The sequence below is a fragment of the Anguilla rostrata genome, chromosome 12 (assembly GCF_018555375.3).
Source record: "Anguilla rostrata isolate EN2019 chromosome 12, ASM1855537v3, whole genome shotgun sequence".
NCBI classification, from domain to species: domain Eukaryota; kingdom Metazoa; phylum Chordata; class Actinopteri; order Anguilliformes; family Anguillidae; genus Anguilla; species Anguilla rostrata.
This window is the reverse complement of record NC_057944.1, coordinates 36,016,783-36,039,167: the sequence shown is the minus strand read 5'-3', so window position 1 is coordinate 36,039,167 and position 22,385 is coordinate 36,016,783. Positions and strand designations below refer to the sequence as shown.

The 22,385-nt window shown below is 50.1% G+C and overlaps 1 protein-coding gene across 1 annotated transcript in view; it reads left to right on the top strand.

Moving 5' to 3' along the window:
* robo1 (roundabout, axon guidance receptor, homolog 1 (Drosophila)) overlaps positions 1-17,879 on the top strand; it is a 434,162-nt gene extending 416,283 nt beyond the window's left edge. Inside the window, exons 24-33 of the mRNA XM_064301511.1 lie at positions 918-1,072; positions 4,424-4,861; positions 6,254-6,370; positions 7,933-8,077; positions 8,624-8,878; positions 9,096-9,628; positions 9,982-10,149; positions 14,527-14,826; positions 15,214-15,425; positions 16,034-17,879. Of these exons, the coding sequence (XP_064157581.1) occupies positions 918-1,072; positions 4,424-4,861; positions 6,254-6,370; positions 7,933-8,077; positions 8,624-8,878; positions 9,096-9,628; positions 9,982-10,149; positions 14,527-14,826; positions 15,214-15,425; positions 16,034-16,048 (2,338 nt within the window). The 3' untranslated portion in view covers positions 16,049-17,879. The remainder of the gene's footprint in view (positions 1-917; positions 1,073-4,423; positions 4,862-6,253; positions 6,371-7,932; positions 8,078-8,623; positions 8,879-9,095; positions 9,629-9,981; positions 10,150-14,526; positions 14,827-15,213; positions 15,426-16,033) is intronic.
* Positions 17,880-22,385: the final 4,506 nt, after the last annotated feature.

Here is a 22,385-nt window from a genome sequence, read left to right as displayed (position 1 = left end):
GGGGGGGGGTTTACTGGAACATTCCGGAAGCCTGACACGCTCTCGCAAGCCCTCACCCTTCCTCAGGCAGAGCCGCCTGCACACATAACAGCAGCAGGAGGAGCCGTTGGCATCGTATGAAAGATATTTTCCTCAGGCGCGGACAAATACATATGTCATAGGGTGAATTAATTACATTTAATGCACAATTAATTACATTTAATGTACGTATTATTTTTGTAAGGCGTTTGATTACGTGATTCGTAATTATATAGTATTTACATAATCTTCAGTGAATGAATTGAAATGCAATTCCGGATTTAGCGAAGGCAGAAGTATGTTTGCTGTAAGCGGTGTTTGTGTGTATTCGTCCACGGGGGACCCGACTCTGGAGCTGTATGAGATTTAAACTGCGCAGGCAGGGGTTCAGACTCCAGCATGGCAGAATCTCAGCTGCGCTCCCTTCTCTCTCTCTTACCCTTTCTACCTGTCTGAATAAAGCAAAAATAAATATGGATATGAAGGGTGGGTTGTCCTTCACCTGTAATTGAGGGGGAAAAAACAAACCTTGAGAAACAAATGATAATCTTTTTTGCAACAAATGTCTGAAATGTGTAGATTTATCTGTTTTCTCCACATAATTGAAGTAACAGTGGGTGTTAGTAAGTAACAGGAGGCAGTGGGTGCATATTTTATACGCATATGCACAATCCAGTAGGTCTTTCAAGGCTGAAGGTATATACAGTCAAGCACTACGTTTCTAATAAATTAGCCCCAGGTGCTTTTTAACAATAAATAAGCACCGTGTTTGTGCAGGGGTTAGTCTCTAGGGACTGAACACTGGTTGGCATTGTGCTGAGCACACAGCTGTATTTCAGCGCGAATTCCGAAATCTCTGTGTCGCCGCTGACCGTGTCTGCGCCGCATTGCTCCGACAGGCCGGGACTGCTGAACATCGGGGAGGCGACCAATCAGCAGTGGCTGGCCGACACCTGGCCCAACGCCTGCTCCAATCACAACGACTGCAGCATCAACTGCTGCACCGCCAGCAACGGGAACAGCGACAGCAACCTGGCCACCTACAGCCGGCCCGGTGAGTGACCCCCCCCTACTCCACCTGGGGAGGGGGGGGAGATGATGATGGGGGGGTGCTTAACCCCACACTGCAGTGTGTTACCTGCTGCTGAGCAGGGGGTATTAAGCTAACCATTACCCAGTAGTAGTACAGTATGGTGGATTACATGTACATTTATTGCAGAGCTTATCCAGCGCTACAAAAGTGCATTTCATGGTCTGAATGCTAAAACACAGGTTCAGTAAGGTACAATACTTATTTTGTACAGCTATTTCTAGCCAAGAACACAGTTCACACAGTGAACACTATTCTGACCTAACCTCTGCAAAGCCAACTAGGCAGAAGAATAAGCTACAGTATTAATGCTGGGATGGGATGCTGAATTCCTTCAGACCAGCTCTAAAATGGCAGTTAAATCAGTTGGTTGAATCAAAAGCAAATGGATGCCATCGTAATTCTAGTACCACGCTCAACGGAAGTGGTTGAGTTTGGCAGGGGATACGGAGAACGGGGGAAGCAGGTTTGCTGGTAGCGATGATTCCCTCTTACGTACAGTAGACACACTTCATGTTCTCGTGGGGAAAAACAACATGTTTGGAGGATTTCTGTGACACTGAGCTCTACTGGGGGTGTCTGTATTAGCTTCAGCTCTCAAGGTTATCAGCAGTTCACCTCTGCTTATGCAGTGTCTAGATCCGATGCGTGTAATATTTCATCTTCTGAAAATGTGTGCTGTGCATGTTGTTTTGGTAATCAATGCTGGGGAAAGGTTTTTTTTCTGGGTTTTTCCTAGCACACAAAAAAATTATCTTTGTGAGGGCGATTTATACATACGCTCAGTAACGTAATGTCCACGGTGCCTTTAGCCTTTAGGATATGTTGAGTGATGGTGTCCTTGCAGAAAAAAATATTAGATCATCAAGTCAATATAACGGCTATTTAAGGTGGAAGAATCACTTCACCTAGAACGTATTTCCTCCTTCATCATTAACACCTGGACAAAGACAGAGTGTCTGAATCCTAAGACAGGAATCCTAAAACAGGTGCAAGGTTGTCCTCGAGCTGTGTGGTTTGAGGACAGCGCAGTCCTCCTCTGGGGGACGGAGCTGTGCCTGACATTCAGACGAGGGTGGGGGGGGGGGGCGGCTGGGGGGTGCTGGGGGGGTAGTTCTTTGATTTGTTGGAGGTTAGAGCAGGGCTGTTTTAGGCAGGACATAAAAAGAACGTGCTGGAAGGAGCTTATGGGTTTACTCCGCTGCTAATCGAATTGCCTTTCTGATTTCCATACCGTCGTTATGGCCCCTAATGTAATTCCCCCTAAGTGCTCGCTTATTTAAGAAATGTGGAAGAACCACAGAGGTCAAGACAGGACTGCAGTGTTGTGTGGCCATGGGAGAGAGGAACACCTGCAAGCACTGCATGGAGAGAGGTAGAGAGAGAGAGAGAGAGGATGAAAGAAAGACAGAGAGAGAGATAAAAGGGTGATGGAACAGGACAAATGAAGGTAGGGAATGAAGGGGAAAGAGAGAGACAGACATACATGGAGAGGGAGATAGACACAGTGAGAGAGACAGCAAGAGAAAGAGAGAGATAGAGAGACAGAGATCGAGAGATAGAGACAGAGAGAAAGAGACAGAGAGAGTTGTCCTTTTTCTTCCAGGTGGTCTTTTAGTCCAGTCAGCAGCAGCAGCAGCATCATGTCAGAAACAAAAGGGACTGAGCTTGGCTCAGGACGCCAGAGTCACACACAAAAGAGCTGAGTGCCCAGTCTGCGAAAGACTCCCTCTCTGAGCCAGCAGCAGCGCAGAAGAGAGGGTGTAGAGGTCACCCACCCCTACGGGGGGGACACCCCTGTGCGCACCCCCTGACCCAGACTTGACCCCTGTCAGAAAGGAGCCAAAAGATTAAACAAACAGGGATACGGAGCGAGGGCCGGCCCTACGGAAAGGTGATCCCTCTAAGTCTTGGGAACTCACCCCTTCCCGTCAGCTTTTTAAAAAAACTATAAACCTCCTCCTCCCAGAGAACCTGACCATTCCTGTTTATATCCCTTTGAAGAGTAGGTTTTTTGGAATGTTTGTTTGTTTTTTTCCAGAATTGTAAGTCAGTGCTCTAGAGCTTCCAGTTGCCAGTACTGATTAGTACATCAGCATTAGAATGTTCCGCCAAGAACATTCTAAGCACATATTTCTCATCTCGCATCTTAAGCTGCCCTGTGTTCCGTTCTCCAGAACCCTGCAGTCTTCCTCCTTCCTATGACAGCGATGTCAAATCCCTGCTGTCTCTCCTCGTCTAAACCTCAGCTCCGTCTCGCCCCCCCCCTCCATTTTAAAGCGCTTATTTAAACACGTCGTCTTATTTCCTGTTTTCCTAATCGCACGCTGTCTTAACCTTTACTTCACAGCCGATTTTTAAAAGGCCGATGACAGTTGCTTTAAGAAGGGATAAGGCGTTAAATGCCATCCCCGCTCCCGGCATGACAGGGGAAGACACTAACCTGCTTAAAAAGCTTGCCCTTCCACTCACCTTGTGTGTAAAACTTTTAATTTTGCGGAAATTAACCCTCGCCAGTTTGTCGAAGACAGGACAGAGAGGGGAGGGGTAGAGAACGCGTTCTTTACGTCTACCTTTGAAGTGTGTCGGATGTCCCCCCCCGCTTCCTGGAAACCGGAGCCCGTCCCACGCCTGCACCTATGGCCGTCCTTGCTGTTTTATGGCCTGGCTCGCTTCTCAAAACCTTTTGAGGATTTGAATATTTTATGAGCTTGGAAAATTGGATCTGCCGGTGGAACGCGGGGAGGGGCCACTCGTTCCCGCTCGGTCCCCCCGCTCTCCGACACCGCCGCGTTTCAGCGTCTGACCGGGCGAGCGATGTCAAACCAGCCCCCCCCCCCACCCCCCACCCCACCCCCACCCCATCCGCTCCTCCCAGCTCGGAAAAAGTCAGTTTAGAGGGTTGATCATGCAGGTGAACATTATTGAGAGAGAGAGAGAGAGAGAGAGAGAGAGGAGAGAGAGAGGGAGAGGATGAAGCGCAATGGCGCTGCAGTCACTCACCATCTTTAAATAATAACGTCAGGTTTAACACCGGCCCAAAATGAATTCCATTTTATCCGGCTGAGGGGGAAAAGGAGCCATCTGTCTTCTGTGCAGTGAATGTAATTGGACGGCTTCAGTTTTTTATGTGCAGGCACACACTGTATGAAGGGATATTTTAAAAAATTAAGGCCCTTGTGAGAGCAGAAAGAAAGCCTCTCCCCTGTGGTCCGACCCCATTTCACACGCCTCATCCAAAGAACGGTGAACGCTTCTTTTCACTAAACGCCCCCCCCTATCCTTTCCTCTCCTCCTCAACGCCTGTCCATCCAGCCGACTGCATCGCCAACTACAACAACCAGCTGGAGAACAAGCAGACCAACCTGATGGTGCCGGAGTCTGGCGTGTACGGCGACGTGGACCTCTCCAACAAGATCAACGAGATGAAGACCTTCAACAGCCCCAACCTGAAGGACGGGCGTTTCGTCAGCCCCGGGGGGCAGCCCACCCCCTACGCCACCACCCAGCTCATCCAGTCCAGCATCATGAGCAACAACATCAACAGCGGGGTGGCCGGGGGGGGAGGGGGCAGGGGGTGCGGGGGAGGCAGCGGAGGGGGCGTTAGCAGCGTTGGCGGCAGCGGCGGCGGCGGCGTCGGGGACCTCAACGAGAAGCACTGCTGGAAGCCGGCCCCAGCCCCGCAGCAGAAGCAACAGGAAGTGACATCACAGCTGCAGTACAACATCATGGAGCAGAACAAGTTGAACAAGGGTGAGTTGGCGGGTCAGGTGAACGATGGGTCTTGTCCGGTCTAGGTCTGTCATCACCCCTCACCTCCCTCTCTCTGCGACAGGTCTTTCTTGACTTTTGAGAAGTACGCCCATTAAAACCACACAGAGGCTGTTGGACTCATCCTCTCTTCCCCCCTGAATTGCCAACATGTTCCTACTTTCATTTGCTGCCCTTCCCTTATCTTTGGCATCTTTCTAGCGCATTTTCCCCCTTAAATTGTCTGTCTGTCCTTGCTTGAGTTTACTTTGCCTGGCTAAGAAATGCATGCATAAAAAAATTTAATTCTGCGCTCCTTGTTGATGCAAAACAGTCTAATTGAGTGAATGAGCTTCACTTCTCAGGTAGGAAATATGTGAAGATACACTACATGGCCAAAAGTATGTGGACACCTGACATCCAACATCTCATCCAAAATTATGGGCACTAATATGGAGTTTGTCCACAATTTACTGCTATAACAACCTCCTCTCTTCTGGGAAGGATTTGTGCTAGATGTTGGAGCATTGCTGCAGGGATTTGCTTCCATTCGGCCAGAAGAGCATTAGTGAGGTCGAGCACTGATTGGGCAATTAAGCTCACAGTTGGCTTTTCCAATTGATCCCAGAGGTGTTGGATGGGGTTGAGGTCAGGGCTCTGTGCAGACCAGTCAAGTTCTCCCACATCGTTCTTGACGAAACCATTTCTATATGGACCTTGCCTTGTTTCCCCCGGGGCACTGTCATGCTGAAACAGGAAAGCAGAGAATCGTCTAGAATGTGATTGTACGCGGTAGCATTAGGATTTGCCTTCACTGGAACCAAGGGGCCGAGCCCAATCCATGAAAAACAGTCCCAGACCAAAGCGTTTTCCAGATACTTTTGGTCATATAGTGTATATTGTGAATCACATAGAAACATGAGGCAATAATTTCAGCCTTAAAACGTTGTAGGTTCACCATTCAACAGAAGGTAAAAAAGCTAGTGCTTTACCATCATATGAATCTCATCCAGCCTGTGTGTGGTGTAGTGTGCCATTAGCATATATATCGTACATTTGCTGTATCACATTTGGCTCTTAGTTAGTTTGTCAGTGTTGAAATGCAGGTGTGGCCATTGCTCTCATTGGAGTGGGCCCTGTAATGTCATTGCCTAGCATGTACTTCTGTGTAGTCTGAACCAGGTCACCTGTCTAAGTCTAGCCCAAGGGGTCCTGCTGTTAACTTTCTACTTCTCCTCCCTTGACCTTATCTTTCATCCGTGTAGCGTGTATTTTTGTGTGTGTTTTAGATGTTTTGTGGGAACCGAACAGGGCTTTTTGGGGAGGCCCAGTGGTCTTGTACTCGCTCGTATTTGACTCCTCTTGTCCTCTTGCTGTTGACCGAAATCCCCACAGAGCACTACAGAGGCGGAGACTGCCCCCTGCCCGCCACAATCCCCTACAGCCAGGCCCACGAGCTCAGCACCGGGGGGTCCTACAACAGCTCCGACCGAGGCAGCAGCAGCACGTCTGGTGAGCGTTGCATTACAGGCTTTCAGCAGACGCTCTTATCCAGAGCGACTTACACAACTTTTTTATTTTTTACATAGCATTCATTTATACAGCTGGATATAATACCGAAGCAATTCAGGTTTAAGTACCTTGCTCAAGGGGTACAACGGCAGTGTCCTACTCAGGAATCGAACCTGCGACCTTTCAGTTTCAAGCCCGGTTCCTTACCCACTGTGCTACACTGCCGCCCGTGAACGTGGTCTTTATTAGCAAAAAAAAAAACATCTTTATTAGCAAAAAAGAATCTCAGCTGGCCTTATATGGTCTCCCCATTAGAGCTGCTTGGCTGTGAAAGGGCGTCGGCGCTGTGCATTGCTGTTTTATTTCCCCTCATTATAACTTCTGAAAGCCGCGTAATCACATTCGGCCCCTGCGGACTCTTTCAAAATCACATCCATCTCCGACGGGCAATAAATCATATCCACGTGAAGGGAACAAACAAACAATGCTTTAAATGCTTGTTCGACTAATTTACAAATAATTTTATTTTGAAGTGTGGGGGGGGGACATGGCAGGCTGTCTCCAGATAAGGAAAAATGCTGATGTCTGAGAAAAATAATAGGAAGAAAGAAAAGAAAGGCACTTTATTGATGCGTCTCTGATTGTCGTGTAACAGATCTCAGTGGTGTTTATTCGGATTTGTGTGTGTGTGCGGTGTGTGTGTGTGTGCGGTGTGCGTGTGTGTGTGTGCGTGTGTGTGTCTGTGCGTGTGCATCCGTGTGTGCGTGTTCGTGTGCGTGCGTGAGAGTCCTGGGACATGAAGCTCTTTTATAATTGTTTTTTTTTTTTGGAGCCGCCGGTCCCAGGACAGATCATTTGTGGTGCTCTTCTCCTCTCACGGTTTATTGCCAGACCATTAATTACCGTCCCCCCTTTCGTCTCGACGAGCGCGGCGATAGTCTCACCCGAGTGTGAGAGAGTTTTGTTTCTGGACAAGGACAAACGACACGCATCCCAGGCAGCATGCAAGGCTGCCACCATAATGCATCTTATCTATTTTTATATTGTGTTTGAAGTTCAAGTAATTAAGCAAGAGCCTCCAGTGCAGCAGGAGACCACAGCTCATTGGCTCTCCATTCTAATTCATTGGTGTTAATTGGCCTCTGATGGTTTTTTTTTTCACCAGCCCCCCGCCCCCCCTTTTATTCTACTGCTTTCTGCAAGGCGTGTTATTACTTTTGAAAAATGGCTGTGTTTTTTGATGGAATCTCGGACATTAATTACAAATTGAGAGATAATGCGCGTGTACGTTTTGGCTGCGTGAATAACAGCGTGGCTTCCATTAAACGGTGGTCCTCTGACGCATGAGATCATCATTTTTTATACCAGCCTCCGCACCCAAATTACTGCCTTTCTATCATATATTGTTTATCCACCAGTGATTTCTTTATTTATCCCACAGTTTTGGATTCGGTGATGATTCAGTGATTTGCGGGAGTGTGTTTTTGTGTGTGTATGTGTTTTTGTTCTATGCTGCTGTGTGCATTTCTGATGCTGTTGTTCGTCACTGGGGGGGTACACAGGGAGCCAGGGACCGAAGAAAGGTGGCCGAACCCCCAAACTGGCCAAGCAGAGCACAATGAACTGGGCCAACCTGCTGCCCCCTCCCCCCGCCAACCCCCCTCCCTGCAGAACCACGGAGGAGTACTCCTTAGCTATGGATGAGAGGTGAGATAGGCACACACACACACACACACACATACACACACTTACACACACTTACACGCACACACACATACACACACTTACACACGCACACGTACATACAAATACACACATGTACGCACACGCACACACACACATGCACAGACAAATACACACACGTACACACATGTACGCGTACACACACACACACACACAAGCACACAATTACGCACGCACACACACACAAACACACGCACTTGTATGCCTGCACAGACATGCCAGTACATTCAAATCACCAGACAAATCACCGGACTCCTATCGTACTATGTCTCTTCAGTGTCACCTAATAACAAAATATGTTCCCGATGTGTTCTACTTCCTAATGCATTGCATTTAGCACCATTCCTGATCATACCATAAACAGGATAGTATAAACAGCAGGCAGTTTCCCCTCACTGCATGTAGTAAAACCTGGACTGGCTGAAACGGCTCAAACAGGGTATTACAGACAGTGCGCACGCCGTACGGTGGTAAATTAAAATTTTAACTTGTTCTCCACTGCTCCCTCAGCTACGATGCGGACATGCAGTGCCCCATGCCGCCGTCGCGGATGTACCTGCAGCCGGGCGAGCTGGAGGAAGAGGAGGAAGAGGAGGAGATGGAGAGGGGCCCCACCCCGCCCGTCCGCGGGGCGGCCTCCTCCCCGGCCGCCGTGTCCTACAGCCACCAGTCCACGGCCACGCTCACGCCCTCGCCCCAGGAGGAGATGCAGCCCATGCTCCAGGACAGCCCTGACAACCTGGGCCCCGCCCCTCACGACCGCAGGTGACCGGCCCCGCCCACCGCAGGAATTTCTCATTTATATTATATTTTATATTATATCATTATATTACTAATATTTTACATTAGATTTATATATTATCTATTTATAATTACTTAATTACTTAATTATTATTATTATTATTATTATTATTGTATTGCCTGTGTATCAGCTCTCAGCTTCTCGGTGTGAATCTCTCTGCCCCCCCCCCCTCTTTTTCAGACGTCACACCGTGAGCCCCCCGCCCCCCCCACGGCCCCTGTCCCCGACCCACACGTACGGCTACATCTCCAGCCCCCTGGCGCTGGACACCGACGGGATGGAGGAAGAGGAGGATGAGGAGGAGGAAGGGGACGAGACGGACGCGGAGGTGGCCCAGGCGCACCGCCACCGCCACCACCCTCACCACCCGCACCACCCGCACCACACCCACCCGCACCCGCACCCCCACCCCCACCAGCAGCAGCAGCAGCTGCACCCCCGGCGCCTCCTCCTGCGGGGGCTGGAGCAGACCCCGGCCTCCAGCATGGGCGACCTGGAGAGCTCCGTCACGGGCTCCATGATCAACGGCTGGGGCTCCGCCTCCGAGGAGGACAACGCCTCCTCCGGCCGCTCCAGCGCGGTCAGCTCCTCCGACGGCTCCTTCTTCACCGACGCCGACTTCGCCCAGGCCGTGGCCGCCGCCGCCGAGTACGCCGGCCTCAAGGTCGCCAAGCACCCCGGCCACCCGCCCGAGCTGCCGGGGGCAACGGGAGGTGAGGGGGGGGGAGCGGGAGGGGTGGGGAATCTGAGGAGGAGGAGGGGGAGGGGGAGTTGGGGTGGGGGGTGCCAGGAGGTGAGGGTGGGGAGCGGGAGGGGTGGGGAAACTGAGGGGGTGTGCGGCGCGAGGGGGGGGGGGGCAGGAGGTGTTGGTGGGCAGAGGGAGGGGTCAGGAAACTGAGGGGGGTGGGTTAGGGTTCAGAATTCGTACCTTTCATTTTGCAACATATAGTGCATGAGACGGCCATTTTGTAAAATCAGTAAAAAAAAATCCCTCCCTTTTCAAAATGGCAGACATTACTGCTTTGCTAAACCTCGTCTGTCTCCGTCTCTCTCTCTCTCCCTTCAGCCCGGAAGTACCACATGGCCCCTGCGGGCCACCGTCCCTCCAGCCCCGTGTCCACCGACAGCAACATGAGCGCCGCCGTCATGCAGAAACGCCCCCCCAAAAAACAGAAGCAGCACCCCGCCCAGCCGGGCCCCCCCGCTCACCAGCGCCGCGAAGCCTACCCGGAAGGTGGGTGTCCTGCGCCTCCACCCTCAGCATCCGCCTGTCGGTCCCCTCATTCTCTCTCGTTTCCCCTCCTTTGTGTATCACTCTTTCAGTAGTCTGGTAGACCAGGGCTGCCCCATTTTGTGCCTGGAGATCTACTATTCTTTTGTTTTTCTCTCCAACCCTAACAAAGCACACCTCACTCAACAGCTAGAGATCTACTGTCCTGCAGGTTTTCACTCCAACCCTAACAAAGCACACCTCATTCAACAGCTAGAGATCTACCGTCCTGTAGCTTTTCACTCCAAGCATAACAAAGCACACCTCATTCAACAGCTAGAGATCTACTGTCCTGCAGGTTTTCACTCCAACCCTAACAAAGCACACCTCATTCAACAGCTGGAGATTTCGTTCGGCAGCTAATTAGTAGAAGCAGGTGTGCCAAATTAGGGTTGGAATGTAAACCTACAGGATGGTAGATCTCCAGGAACAGGACTGGCCTGTGTTAGTCCAAACTGGTCAGCTTGAAATGGGAAGTTTAATTAAAGTTAAAATTATATATGGTTATGATACATTTTTTTCTTGTGACAAGAAGCTGGCCTATGCCAGGCAGCGGAGGTCAGCCCAGTCAGAGGAACTGGGGGGGAGGGGTGGGGGTGGGGGGGGAATTGCTTTATTGTATTTTATTTTGTAATGTTTTCATTTTATAAGCATCATGGGAAAAATTGGGAGTCTGGGAGCTTGAGTTAATTATGCATTATGCGGCCGCATCGAGGCCGATTTCCTGATTTTCGGTGTATATGATTATGGCCCTCCGGTGCGTTTTATGGAAAACGGTGTGAAATTGTGTGTGCAGCGGAGTGGAGGGGAGCTGGAGCACGTGTGTATTAATAGTTTGCGTCTGATGGAAACTGTTGAGTGTGTATCGCGTGTCAGCTTGAGTCCCCATAACCTTGAGCAGGGGAGGAGGACTGTGTGGGGGGGGGGGACTGAGCGTCCGTGGATCAGACAGCCTGTAAGCTGCAAGGTGGAGATCTCCGTGTGTCTGGTACCCCCCTCTCCCCCCCCTCCCTCCCTCCCTCCCCCAGTACTCCACCCCCTTCCTCATAGCGCTAAAAATCCATAGCGTGGAAAATGGCGGATGAGCTTCCGCACGCCGAGCTGAGCGAGGGGGGGGGGGAAGAGAAGGCATCGTAAGTCAGCGCTTTAATCATCCCCCCCACCCTAACCCCCACCCCCCCACCCCCAGTATCGCTTCCAATCCGCCCTGGTGCTGAGCAGGCAGAGGCCAGGCGGTGTCGGGGGAGCGTGGGGACGGGGGGCGGGGGGGGACGGGGGGGTCGTCTCCGGGGAGCTCCATCGCTGACTCCGGGACGTCCTCCCGCCGCGGCCCCCTAATGAAATTGCCCCAGGTGCTCCGGCGGTTATTGAAGTGCCAGCTTCCACTCCAAGCCCCGCCGAGCGGAGTAGGCGGTGACGGAGTAGGGGCTGAGTAGCGGGCGGAGTAGCGGGCGAGGCGGAGCGTGTAAGCGCTGAGTAACCTTGCGGGGGACTCCCCCTGCTGTGGCGGCAGCGCCTCCGCCGGTTAGCGCTCCTCCTCGCTCTAACCTTTGTCTCTGCCTGCTGGGTCAGAACTGGCAACCCCCCCCCCGACTGCGGTAAATAAGGAATACCAATGCCAAAAAAGAAAAAAAAACCCTCTATTCATAACCCGGAGTATTAATTGAATTGCATGACTCTCATCCAATTCGCTGAAAGCCGTGTGTGTCCTTCAGCGGGTGTGTGGGCTAGCGGGGACGTGTTCGCGTATTAGCGGGCTGATAAGCTTATGTGTTTTGTGCTCGTTTTTGGGAGCATGTGAATATGTGCGTGTGTACTGGCGCTTGTGCCTGCACTGCTGTGTGTGTACGTGGGTGTGTGTGTGTGTGTGTGTGTGTGTGTGTGTGCGTGCGTGCGTGCATGCGTGTGTGTGTGTGTCTGTGTGTGTGTGTCTGCATGTGTGCGTGCGTGTGTGTGTGTATACCTGCATGTGTGTGTGAGTGCGTGTGTGTGTGCGTGTGTGTGTGCGTACGTGTTTGGCCTGGGCCTCGCCTAGGTGTCACTTGTCCTTGTATGTCTGGAGCTGGAAGGGAGATTTAATACCCAGCATGCACAGAGCTCAGCCGACAATATCTGCACATCAAATCCACCCCCCCTCCTCTGCCCCTCCCTCACTCATCCCTCCATACCTCCCTCTGTTTCTTTCCCTCCTTCACCCCCCCGCTGAGCTGTGAGGAGACAGGGAGGGTGCAGGACTTAATTTCTGTCTGTTTGTCAGTCTGTCCCGACCCGTATTGGATTTCATTAAAATTGGTCTCATTTATATTGAAGTTATTTCTGTAGTCCTGCACTGCTGCCAGGGTGGAACAGGGGGGTTAGAGGCGAGGTCTGGGGGGGGGGGGGTGTAAATCTGCTGCTCTTTCCACCCTGGGCAAAAGTACCTCCCACAGAGTAATTTCACAGCCTTTTAGTTATTTATTTTTTTCTGTATTTCTATCATTATGATGCCCCCCCCCCACCACCACTACAGTCTGCACCCCCCCATGGCCAAAGACCATTTTAGGCCTCACTGAGACCAGCTGGCCAGCCGTGACAGCCATAAATACCCCCAAATACCCATAAATACCCCCATATATCCATAAATAACACCAAGTACCCATAAATATTCATAAATACCCCTCATAAATACCCCCAAATACCCATACATTCCGATAAATACCCCTGAATACCCCCAAATACACATAAATACCCATAAATACACCCAAATACCCATAAATACCACACTCTTTAAGCATACTGTGAAGAGACAGACAAGACAGCTCACCTCGCTGCACCCCTCTCTCCTTCATGCTCTCTCTCTCTCTCTCCCTTTTCTCTCTCTCTCTCTCTCACCTTTTCTTTCTCCCTCCCTCCTTCTCTCCCTTTGCCATTCTCTGACCTGCTAATTTCACTCTTGTTTGCTCAGTGGAAGGGGAGGGCAGAGTCGCTCAGTCAATTCCCTCCCTGTGAATCTCATCAGTCCCCCAAACCTCCCCACCCCCGCTCCACTGCGCCCCCCCCCTTCCCGCGCGGTCCAGTAGCGGGCCTATCCGTTCGCCGCGGCCTGGAGCTCGTCCGCGACTTTCCGGGCTGTAAATCCCGCGATCCCCTCGGCCCGGCGGCGGCAGGCCTCGGGCCGTGCGCTATATCGCTGAGACACCGCCATCGATCCGCCCCCGACACCCAGAGAGAGAGAGGAGCGGCCGGGGAGACGTATAAAAAATGGAGGGGGGGGGCCGACCCCCCCCCCCCCCCCACGATATCGACCGGCCGATTGAGGATTCAAGAAGCGTTCTGCGAGAAGCCCCCCCGGAATCTTGTCTTATGCCTCCTCCCCTGTTTCTGCCGAGGGGCCGAACGCCGCGATGGAGACGTGGGGGGGCGCCGGCGCGCTCATGAATATTGGTGATGTCAGCGCAGGTGGCCGGACCGCCGGAAACCGGAACGTTCCGTCAGAAGCGCCCGTGCAGAGCGGCCGAGGCTCGGTGTGCGTCCGCCGGCTGGAACGGAGAGAGGCGTGTTTAATAAGCACATGACCCCACACAGCCCGGGACCACAGCCCGCTGCAGCCAGCAGAGCCATGCCTGCACTCGGGCACTGAGCAGAGCACATCTGTGGGCACACTATTTATTTATTTCTTTATTTTTGTGTTCTCATTGTTTGTTTTTGTGGATTTTTATTTTATTTTATTAGATTTTTTATTTTATTTTTTACCTGGGGGGGTTGCCCAAGCCCCCGGGCGCGTGTGAGAGTGCTGGAGCTGGATGCCGTAGCTCAGCCTCTGGAAGGCAGTTAGTGTGAATAACGGGCCGAGGACGGGCCGCACTGATTAATCGACGGGGCTCGTGGAGCCAGCCTCGGTCATGTGGCCGCCAGCCTCGGTCATGTGGCCGCCAGCCTCGGTCATGTGACCGCCAGCTTCGGTCATGTGACCGCCAGCCTCGGTCACGTGACCGCCAGCTTCGGTCATGTGACCGCCAGCCTCGGTCACGTGACCGCCAGCCTAGGTCACGTGACTGCCAGCTTCGGTCATGTGACTGCCAGCCTCGGTCATGTGACTGCCAGCCTCGGTCATGTGACTGCCAGCCTCGGTCACGTGACCTCGGCCCAAAAGTTTGCTCGTTGACGAGGGGTTTTTCGCGGCTTTGTTCCTGTATGACGTCGCCGTGCGGGTGCCAGACAGGCGGATCGGGCCGGTGATGAATGGACTGCGAGCACGGTCGGCACGCTCGGCCACCATGCTGGGGTCAACAACGGTTATCACGCCGCACCGCCGCTCGCGCGTGTGGGAGGGTCTAACCGTTTCCTTCCTGTCTTTCCCAGACCTCCCCCCACCACCCATCCCACCGCCGGCAGTGCTGAAGTCCCCCTCCCACCCCGCCAAACTGGCGCAGGAGGGGGGGCGGGGCGTGATCTCCCCGAAGATGGGCTGCGGGGGGGAGTCGCGCGGCGGAGAGGGCCGGGGGGACCGGCGGGCCGGGGCGGGGGGGTGCCGGCCCCGCGAGGGATCGGACCCACGCACCAGCTCCTCGGAACGGCGGGAGGCCCAGGACCGCCACAAGACCCCCCGCGGCGGCAAGGGCAGCAAGCAGGAGGGCAGCGGCAAGACCCGCCAACACCCAGGTACCCCCCCCCCCCGCATATACCCCACAGTCACACTGCCCCACTGCCTGGATCAGTCACTGCGTCAATTACATTTGGGCTGCAGATGGAGAGAAAGTACAGGAGACGTGAGTGAACAAGTGAGAATGAACGAAGGAGTGAGAGCTTACATACCTTTCTCCTTCTCTCTCTTCCCCTCTCTCTCTCTCTCTCTGTCTCTCTCTCTTCCCTCCCCCCTCTCTCTCTTCCTCTCTCTTTCTCCCTCCCTCTCCGTCTCTCTCTCTCTCTTCTCCCCTCCCCCCTCTCTCATCTCCCCCCACCCACCCCTCTCTCTCTCCCCTCCCTCCCCCTCTCTCCATCTCCCCCTCCCTCCCTCCCCCTCCCCTCCCTCCCTCCCTCCCTCCCCAGGTTCGGAGGACATCCTGCCCTACAGTCGCCCCTCCTTCCCAGGGGTGCAGCAGAGCCCCCGGGAGCGGGACCCCAGCTCCTCCAGCTCCATGTCCTCCAGGGGCTCGGGCGGGCGGCGGCGGGGCGAGGGGGGCCCGCCGGGGGGGCGCCGAAACCCCTCTGACGTCGGCCTCAGCACCCTGGCCTTCCAGCCTGGAGAGGAGGACCTGGAGGTACGCCCCCCCCTCCCAGAGTTTAACCGTCAGTTTAGACCCCCCATACCACAGCGTTTCCCAACCGGTGTTTAAAAAAAATACATTTAATGTTCAAATGAATTAAAAAAACTTAAATTAGCAAATCCCATTCACAAAAGCCAAAATAAATGTAATTAAAATGCATATCGCTTAATTAAAACCCCAAAAGAACATTTAGGCCTACGTGCGTGCGTGCGTGTGTGGAGGGGGGCTGCAGGGTGTTTATTTTTTATGCTTTTGAGAGCGGTGTGTCATGAGATTCTGTAAATTTGGAAAGTGTGCCACGGAAGGGAAAAGGTTGGGAAACGCTGCCCTGACCCATCACGTGCCTCTGTCCTGTTACCCTGACAGAGTCAGCCCATGACCATGACCATCGCTGGTTTTTTCTAGTCTTTTCTACCAGTTACATGAAACCCAGAATTATTATTAAATTAATACTTCTGCGTGCAAGTATCTGGAATTTCTCCAGAAAATTGCTAAATGTATGTCTCTCTTTCTCTCTCTCCACCTCTCTATCTCTACACCTTGCTCTCTCTCTCTTCACCTCTCTCTCTCTCTCCATCCTGCTCTCTCTGTCTCTCACACAGCTTGTAGAGAGCTGAGGACCAGGCTAGGTGAAAAGGAGTGTTATCAAGGCCTTGCCAGGAGAGGAACATGAAAGCTCTCCAGATTTTTAAGCATCACAGTATCAGACCGTCATATTTTGCTGACAATTATGTAAATTGTGTTTCTTTACATCGGGGGGGCGAAAAAACTGACCAATAATTGTTTTTTAGTTTTTTTATTTATCGTTTTCTATGTCCATTTAATGAAACGAAAGGAAGATGAAAAAAAGACAGGTACATTCAATGCAAATTCAGTAGTGCTATTTAATCTTTCATTTAAACGCAATGTGGAAGTTACTCAAGCTATTGTTTTGGCTCAGCTTGCCCTAGCAAAAACTCACAAAAGCCCTTACAGTCAGGTGTTACTGTAATAAAATTAGCTACAAGCAGATGGGGTGGACTGTCTTGTAAATATATATATATAATTTTTTTTTTCTTTAATAACCCGCTGTGGTACATAAAATTTGTCTTCCTTGTCTGTTTTTAATGATTATTATTTTATGAAACCAGTAATTTTAATTATTTTGTTGTCTCCATCCATGTTGTAAATTGTTAAATCATTTGACTGCCCCAAGAAAGTGCCACTTTGGGATTTTTTTTATTTGCAATTTTTTTTTTTTGTTTTTTTTTTTTTTTTTGTAATGCACTGTTATATTTTTGTTGTCTTTGTCAATGTTTGTTGTTATTTGTTTTTTACATTGGTTTGAAAGCACAATCACTAAACTTTATTTTAAACCATTTTTATCTATTAACCTTTTTGTCTTACGGGAGAAATACAGGTACGACAAAAGAGTCTCGTTAATCATAATGATGTAGGTGAAGGTGATAAGCTGTTTACGGTCGGAAAGTGTTTTTTTGTTTTTGACAGGTGTGAAACTGTGGCGGCTCCTGTGCGCAACAGTCAGATTAATCTGCTCCCGATTTTCTCCAGGGACCGGTGGTCGTTCCGGTTCAAGCTATAGACATAACGGAAGTTCAGAACTGTAGCGTATTTCAGTTAAAAAGTGATCTGTGAAAGTGTGGTGCGGGGCAGGTGTTGGAGTGGTTTTGTGCTGGTGCACTCAGAAGGACAATGGCGAGCGGGACGTGGATGCCACCTCAAGAAGCCGCACCCTGGCCTGACCTGGAGCCGGACGTGTCTTCCCCCCCCGCCCTCGCCCCTGCTGTAGGGCATCTCATCTTGGGACCGTGTGGTGGAAGCAGGGGGACAGGAGGGGACGTGAAAGCACCCGGAGCTGCTGCATATTCGTTGGACTTTCTGCAAAACCTTTTTTTTTTTTTTTTTCCCTATTCCTTTCCCCACAAACAAAAACAAAATGCAAAAAATAAGCAAAAGCATAGAAAAAAAGGAGAATCCGACCACGCGACGCCCGTCCTTCCCCCCCCCCCTGGGGTCCGAGCGGCTTCCTGGCGGCCCGTATCAGGAAGAGCCACACTTCACGCTCTAAGACAAAAAAAAAAAAAAAAAAGGAACACAAAAACTAGAGGTGCTGGGCTCGATCCGGGTTCCGGCGCCAGGACGGGTGTGTGTGGGTGTGTGTGTGTGATTGGCCAGCCCGATTCGAGCGTCATCAGCGTGCGCCGACCTTTGTGCCGTTTATTTTTTTTTTTGTTGTTGTTCTGCGGTTGCATTGCGGCTGAGCAAACCGGCCGCGCTGGCTAAGGGAAATTAGCGTCGTTGTTCTTCATTTTGATTTTCTCCATGTTAAAAAGGCTACTTCTTTATTGTTAGCCCAATGCATTTACATACTGAGGATCACGTAATCCGAAAAAAAAAAAAAAACGTCATTTTTTTCACATTATTTATTAAAAATGTCCTTAAATACCAGTTACGGTCTTTTGTGTTTCTTTGTGTGATGGTGTGATAGTAGTGATAAAGGATTGTAATTTATGGGTAATATAAGGCCTCATTTCAATTTACTTTATTTTTACAGTGAGGTGTGAGGGAGGTGGGGGTCTCACCTCAGCCAACGTCAGTGTGTAGCACCCACCTCAGGATGGAAGGCGGCCATTTTGTGCCAGAGACCTCAACACGCTTTCAGTTGAGGTAAAGGGCTGGAAGGTGAAGGGTTGAGGATGTAGGTGAATGCTTTGCATTGGAGAATATACAGCTATACAACTGGGGCCTAAAACAATGCACTGTTCACATTTACTGTTTGCATCAAGGGGCTTCCAAGCTGAACACTTAAAAAATAAGCACTTGCTTAATTTTGCCCTTTTTTTTTTATTCACGCACCACTCTTTGTGTGCTTGCTCATATGGGTTCTCTGTTTATTAACATTCCAGTCTATAAATCATTTGTCATCAGCCCCTCCCTGTTACTGGTACGTGAGGGTGAGCTGTAATGTCTGTGTTTGCTTTGAAAACAGAACTGACCGCATTATTATTTCACTTAAAAACCCTCTGAAGAGTTGTTCTGCTGCAGGCAAAAATACTACCACCACCACCACCGCCACGGGCAACATCGCAAATAACACCACTCAACTGACCTTTCATCCAACGAATTTCAGTTATTCCAGAAGAGACGATGTACAGATGGAATGAATCGGTTTTAATGTGAAATGCAGCACGCACGCCATATATCACAAAAGCGCCGTAAACAACCTCAAGAAATAAAACACACTTTGATACCATTCATCACAGTCTGCTAATGTAAAAAAAATAATAGTAATAACCCTTGACATATTGCATTACTTTTATTGACATTTTTATCATTGGTATAATGGAAATGCATTCAACCTATAAAACCCAATATCATGACATCTATCATGGTTTAATATGAAATCCATTTCTGTGCTGTCGTACAAGGACACAATCTGGTTCTTATATTAGTGTGGTAGCACAGGGGCTTTTGCACTGCATCTTAAGGGCAAAATGATTAGATCATTAATTGACTTCAAAGAATCCTAAGGCCAGCTCCCTTGTAAGCAGTGACCCATGAAAAAAACTGGGTTCAATATGTGTAAAAATTATGATCACTAAAAAAAAAAAGGCAGCCATTTTTATTTTTGGCATTTTCTATCACAGCTCTGCTTTCAGCTGTGCCCTCTGATTGGACGGTAGCTGGCCAACTTTTCCATCATTCATCCGACTGCAACCAATCAGATCTGAAAGTAGGTGAGTGTGTAATTAAACTGCTGCTGATGGCTCCTGTGATGGGGGGAGTCCCGGGTACCAGAAGGGCGGCGCTAGAGAGCCCAATTTGAAGAGTAAGCCCAATTTGTTCCATGGCCTCACCCCCAGCCTGAGCACTTCCTGATCTGCTGGTAGAGGACGGTAGATACCCGCACTCTCAGAAATCATTTAAGAGCCTCGTTCTCGGTCTGGACCTGCTTAAATGCAGCAGGGGAATGGTGAGAGGGAGGGAGGGAGGGAGGGAGAGAGGGAGGGAGGGAATAGAGGGAGAGTTTTCCTCCCCGTACGGTGGTCACACATGCACACCTCCCTCTGGGCTCCGGAGAATTAGAGAGGAAATTACGCTGAACCGAGCCGCTGACCTTGACTGGCCACCTGTGAGGCTCCTGAGGGGCCCGGACGCTATTTTCAAATTGAAATCCGTCCAAGGGAGGGAATTTCTGAATTTTTTCCCTGTTTTTATTTATTTTATTTTTTTTGGTGCAGAAATTGCATTTCACTTTTAATATATCTTTTTTGCTCCCTCCTTCAAATACTTTTTCAGTGTGTTCGTATTCACGGGTAATGTGGGGTGTTATGTAATCAGAGAAGTTATTATTATTATTATTTTTTTAAATCCTCTCACGTTTCATGGCCTGCTCAGAATGACAGTAATCTCAGAAACAGGTGTGTGCTTACAACACAGTATGCCTGGGCACGTACCCAATTACCATTTATCATGTTTGATCTCGCTAACGCTCTTTAGCATCAACTCTATACCATAAAGAAATGAGCTTCTCACCGCAATTTCAGCTTTTTTTTCGTAATTCGAGGAGGAGGTCACACAGCATAATTGCCACCCTGTGGATTGTTTAATGTGAAGATAACAGTTTTATTCATTCTGAAATATTACCTCAATAATGGTTATTGCATTATGTTAGAGACGAGTTAAGCAGAGAAAAGTAATATTGCGCTTTTCCAACGGTTTTTTTTTGAACGAATTGCGGTGGTAAATGGAGGGATATTGAGAGAGGCCTCAAAGGATTTGGTTTAAAGGGTTTTGTGTGTTTTATTTTATTTTTTAAACCTGCATTTCCTATGCAACTGGGATGCAGTAAGAAAGAACACACGCTATGATTGGTGGGACCAGTCTTTTGTGGGCAGTTATTCAGAAGGCACAAACAATCTCAACTGGCAGGAAAAATAATAAAAGAAAATGATTTTTTTTGTAATGTGGATCAGTGTCAGGCTCTGCTTGGCTGTTCTGGGGCGTGGGTCCACCACGCCCTGGATTAAAGATTAGCTCTTTTACTGAAGCTCCTTGAACACAGGCTATAAATGATCATGTCCAGTAAAAGCGCACACCCTGTTTCTGCGTTCTTCAGTGTGTCCTTCGTATCTGCTGTAGAGAAATGACTCTCAGAGCGAATTTCAAAGGGTTGAGCTTTAACATGCGGCAGCCATACTCACACACGTTTCCCCCCCCCCAACCTCCTCCTCCTCCTCTCTCCTGGTCTTACTGCTAAAACCCGCCCCTCCCCCACACCCCTCTCCCCCCAGGTGTGTTCGCTAATAAGCACCTTGCTAAATGAGAACAAATTTGGAACAGGGGGAGAATGTCCTCCGTACCTCCATCCATCATCTTAATGAGGGGGGGAGGGGGGGGGGGGGGGGGGGGGGGGTTAGGGGCAGGTGTCTCAGCTTGACTAAGATATGTGGGAGATTAAGAAAATTTAAGCAGCTAACGCAGAGTGCCTGGATCACAGCACTGTAACAGCATGAATATGCACACAATGCAGATCGACCACCATTGACGCTGGCTCCTATCGTTGACAATGGAAACACTGTGGTCCATTATTGATCTAGCAGCTGGTCTCAACTGCATCCACTGTGACCTCAGATTCCAAGCTCCCAAGCAGGTCTGTACATCCATTCCAGAATCCTCTGCTGACTGATAAAAGCTCAGCTTAAAACCCGTTTGGTTTTTCCTGTGTTACGCACAGAAATGCCGATTTGTTTGAAGCCTCCCACCCGCACGCGCTACCTGGTCCAGGTGGTACCCCACAGGAGAAGACACGGCACAGAAGCCGGTTTGGTCACTGCCAAGCTAATTTTCCTTTATGGAAATTCGCGAAACGGGGTTTTTTAACCGCTTAATTAACCTTACGCACAAACTGTGAGATAATTAACAGAGCAGCTGTACTCTGTCTGGGAGCGCCTCATTCTCCCGGTGCTGGGATCTGGAGGGGGGTGGGGGGAGAACCACAGTGGAGTCATTACAGGTGTGTGAGCTTCTGGAAGCTTCTCTTTCCCTTCAGATCTGTTTAACCAAACGCAGCTACTGCGTTTTTTTAGACCAAAATGCAGCTTTCTCTGCTCAGTTCGCTCCCCGGCCTTCAGGCTGAAATCACGACGCGATGGCACGTGAGCGAGAATGTTCTTTTTTTCCTTTTTACAATCGCTTTTTGTGCTACGGTTTGCATTTCAGCGTAGCAATTTTTGGAAGGCCGGATTAATGGTCTTTCAGATCTTCAGCCGCAGTGCGGAGTTGTTCTCAGAAACGACCATTGGCGCTCCACTTCACCCCCCCACCCCCCACCCCCGGTAGAAGGAAGTGCAGGGCCTGGAAGTGGCCCAAACACAAGTGTTTTAAGAAGAGGGACGGTAATCTCAACGAACCGCACATCCATTAGTCAGCAGCGCCCCGAGTCTCTTTAACCGTCCTTATTTAGTGCCAGAGGGGTCCCGACAATTAACCCGAACGAGATATAGCTGTATGTATCTCCGAGAGATTCTGCCCCTTTCTCTTCACCCCATCCCTCCATCTGTAGGCTGACGTAACCCTCCATCTTCATCCCCCCCCCTATTTTGACTCTGTGAGTCATGCTGACATTTTTCATCTTCGTCATAATTTTCATTAATGATATTATAAACTACACGTCTTTTTTTTTTTTTTTTTGCCCACGTTTATCGTTTAGTGGAGGTTTGTCAAATTTACGGCTCGGTCGCGCTCTCCGGCACGAGCTGGCGGGCTCTCGATAAGTCTGCTCTTCGTTCCGCATTTTCCCCCCCGTCCGGCTGTTCAGATTAGCGGAAATTTAATAATAACATAATGCATACATACCTCTTTCACCCATAAGCGAAAGACACTGAATGATTAGATTTGTGTAATAGTAAATATGGCATGGTTTGAAGTGCAGAGCTGACACTTGATTAGCAA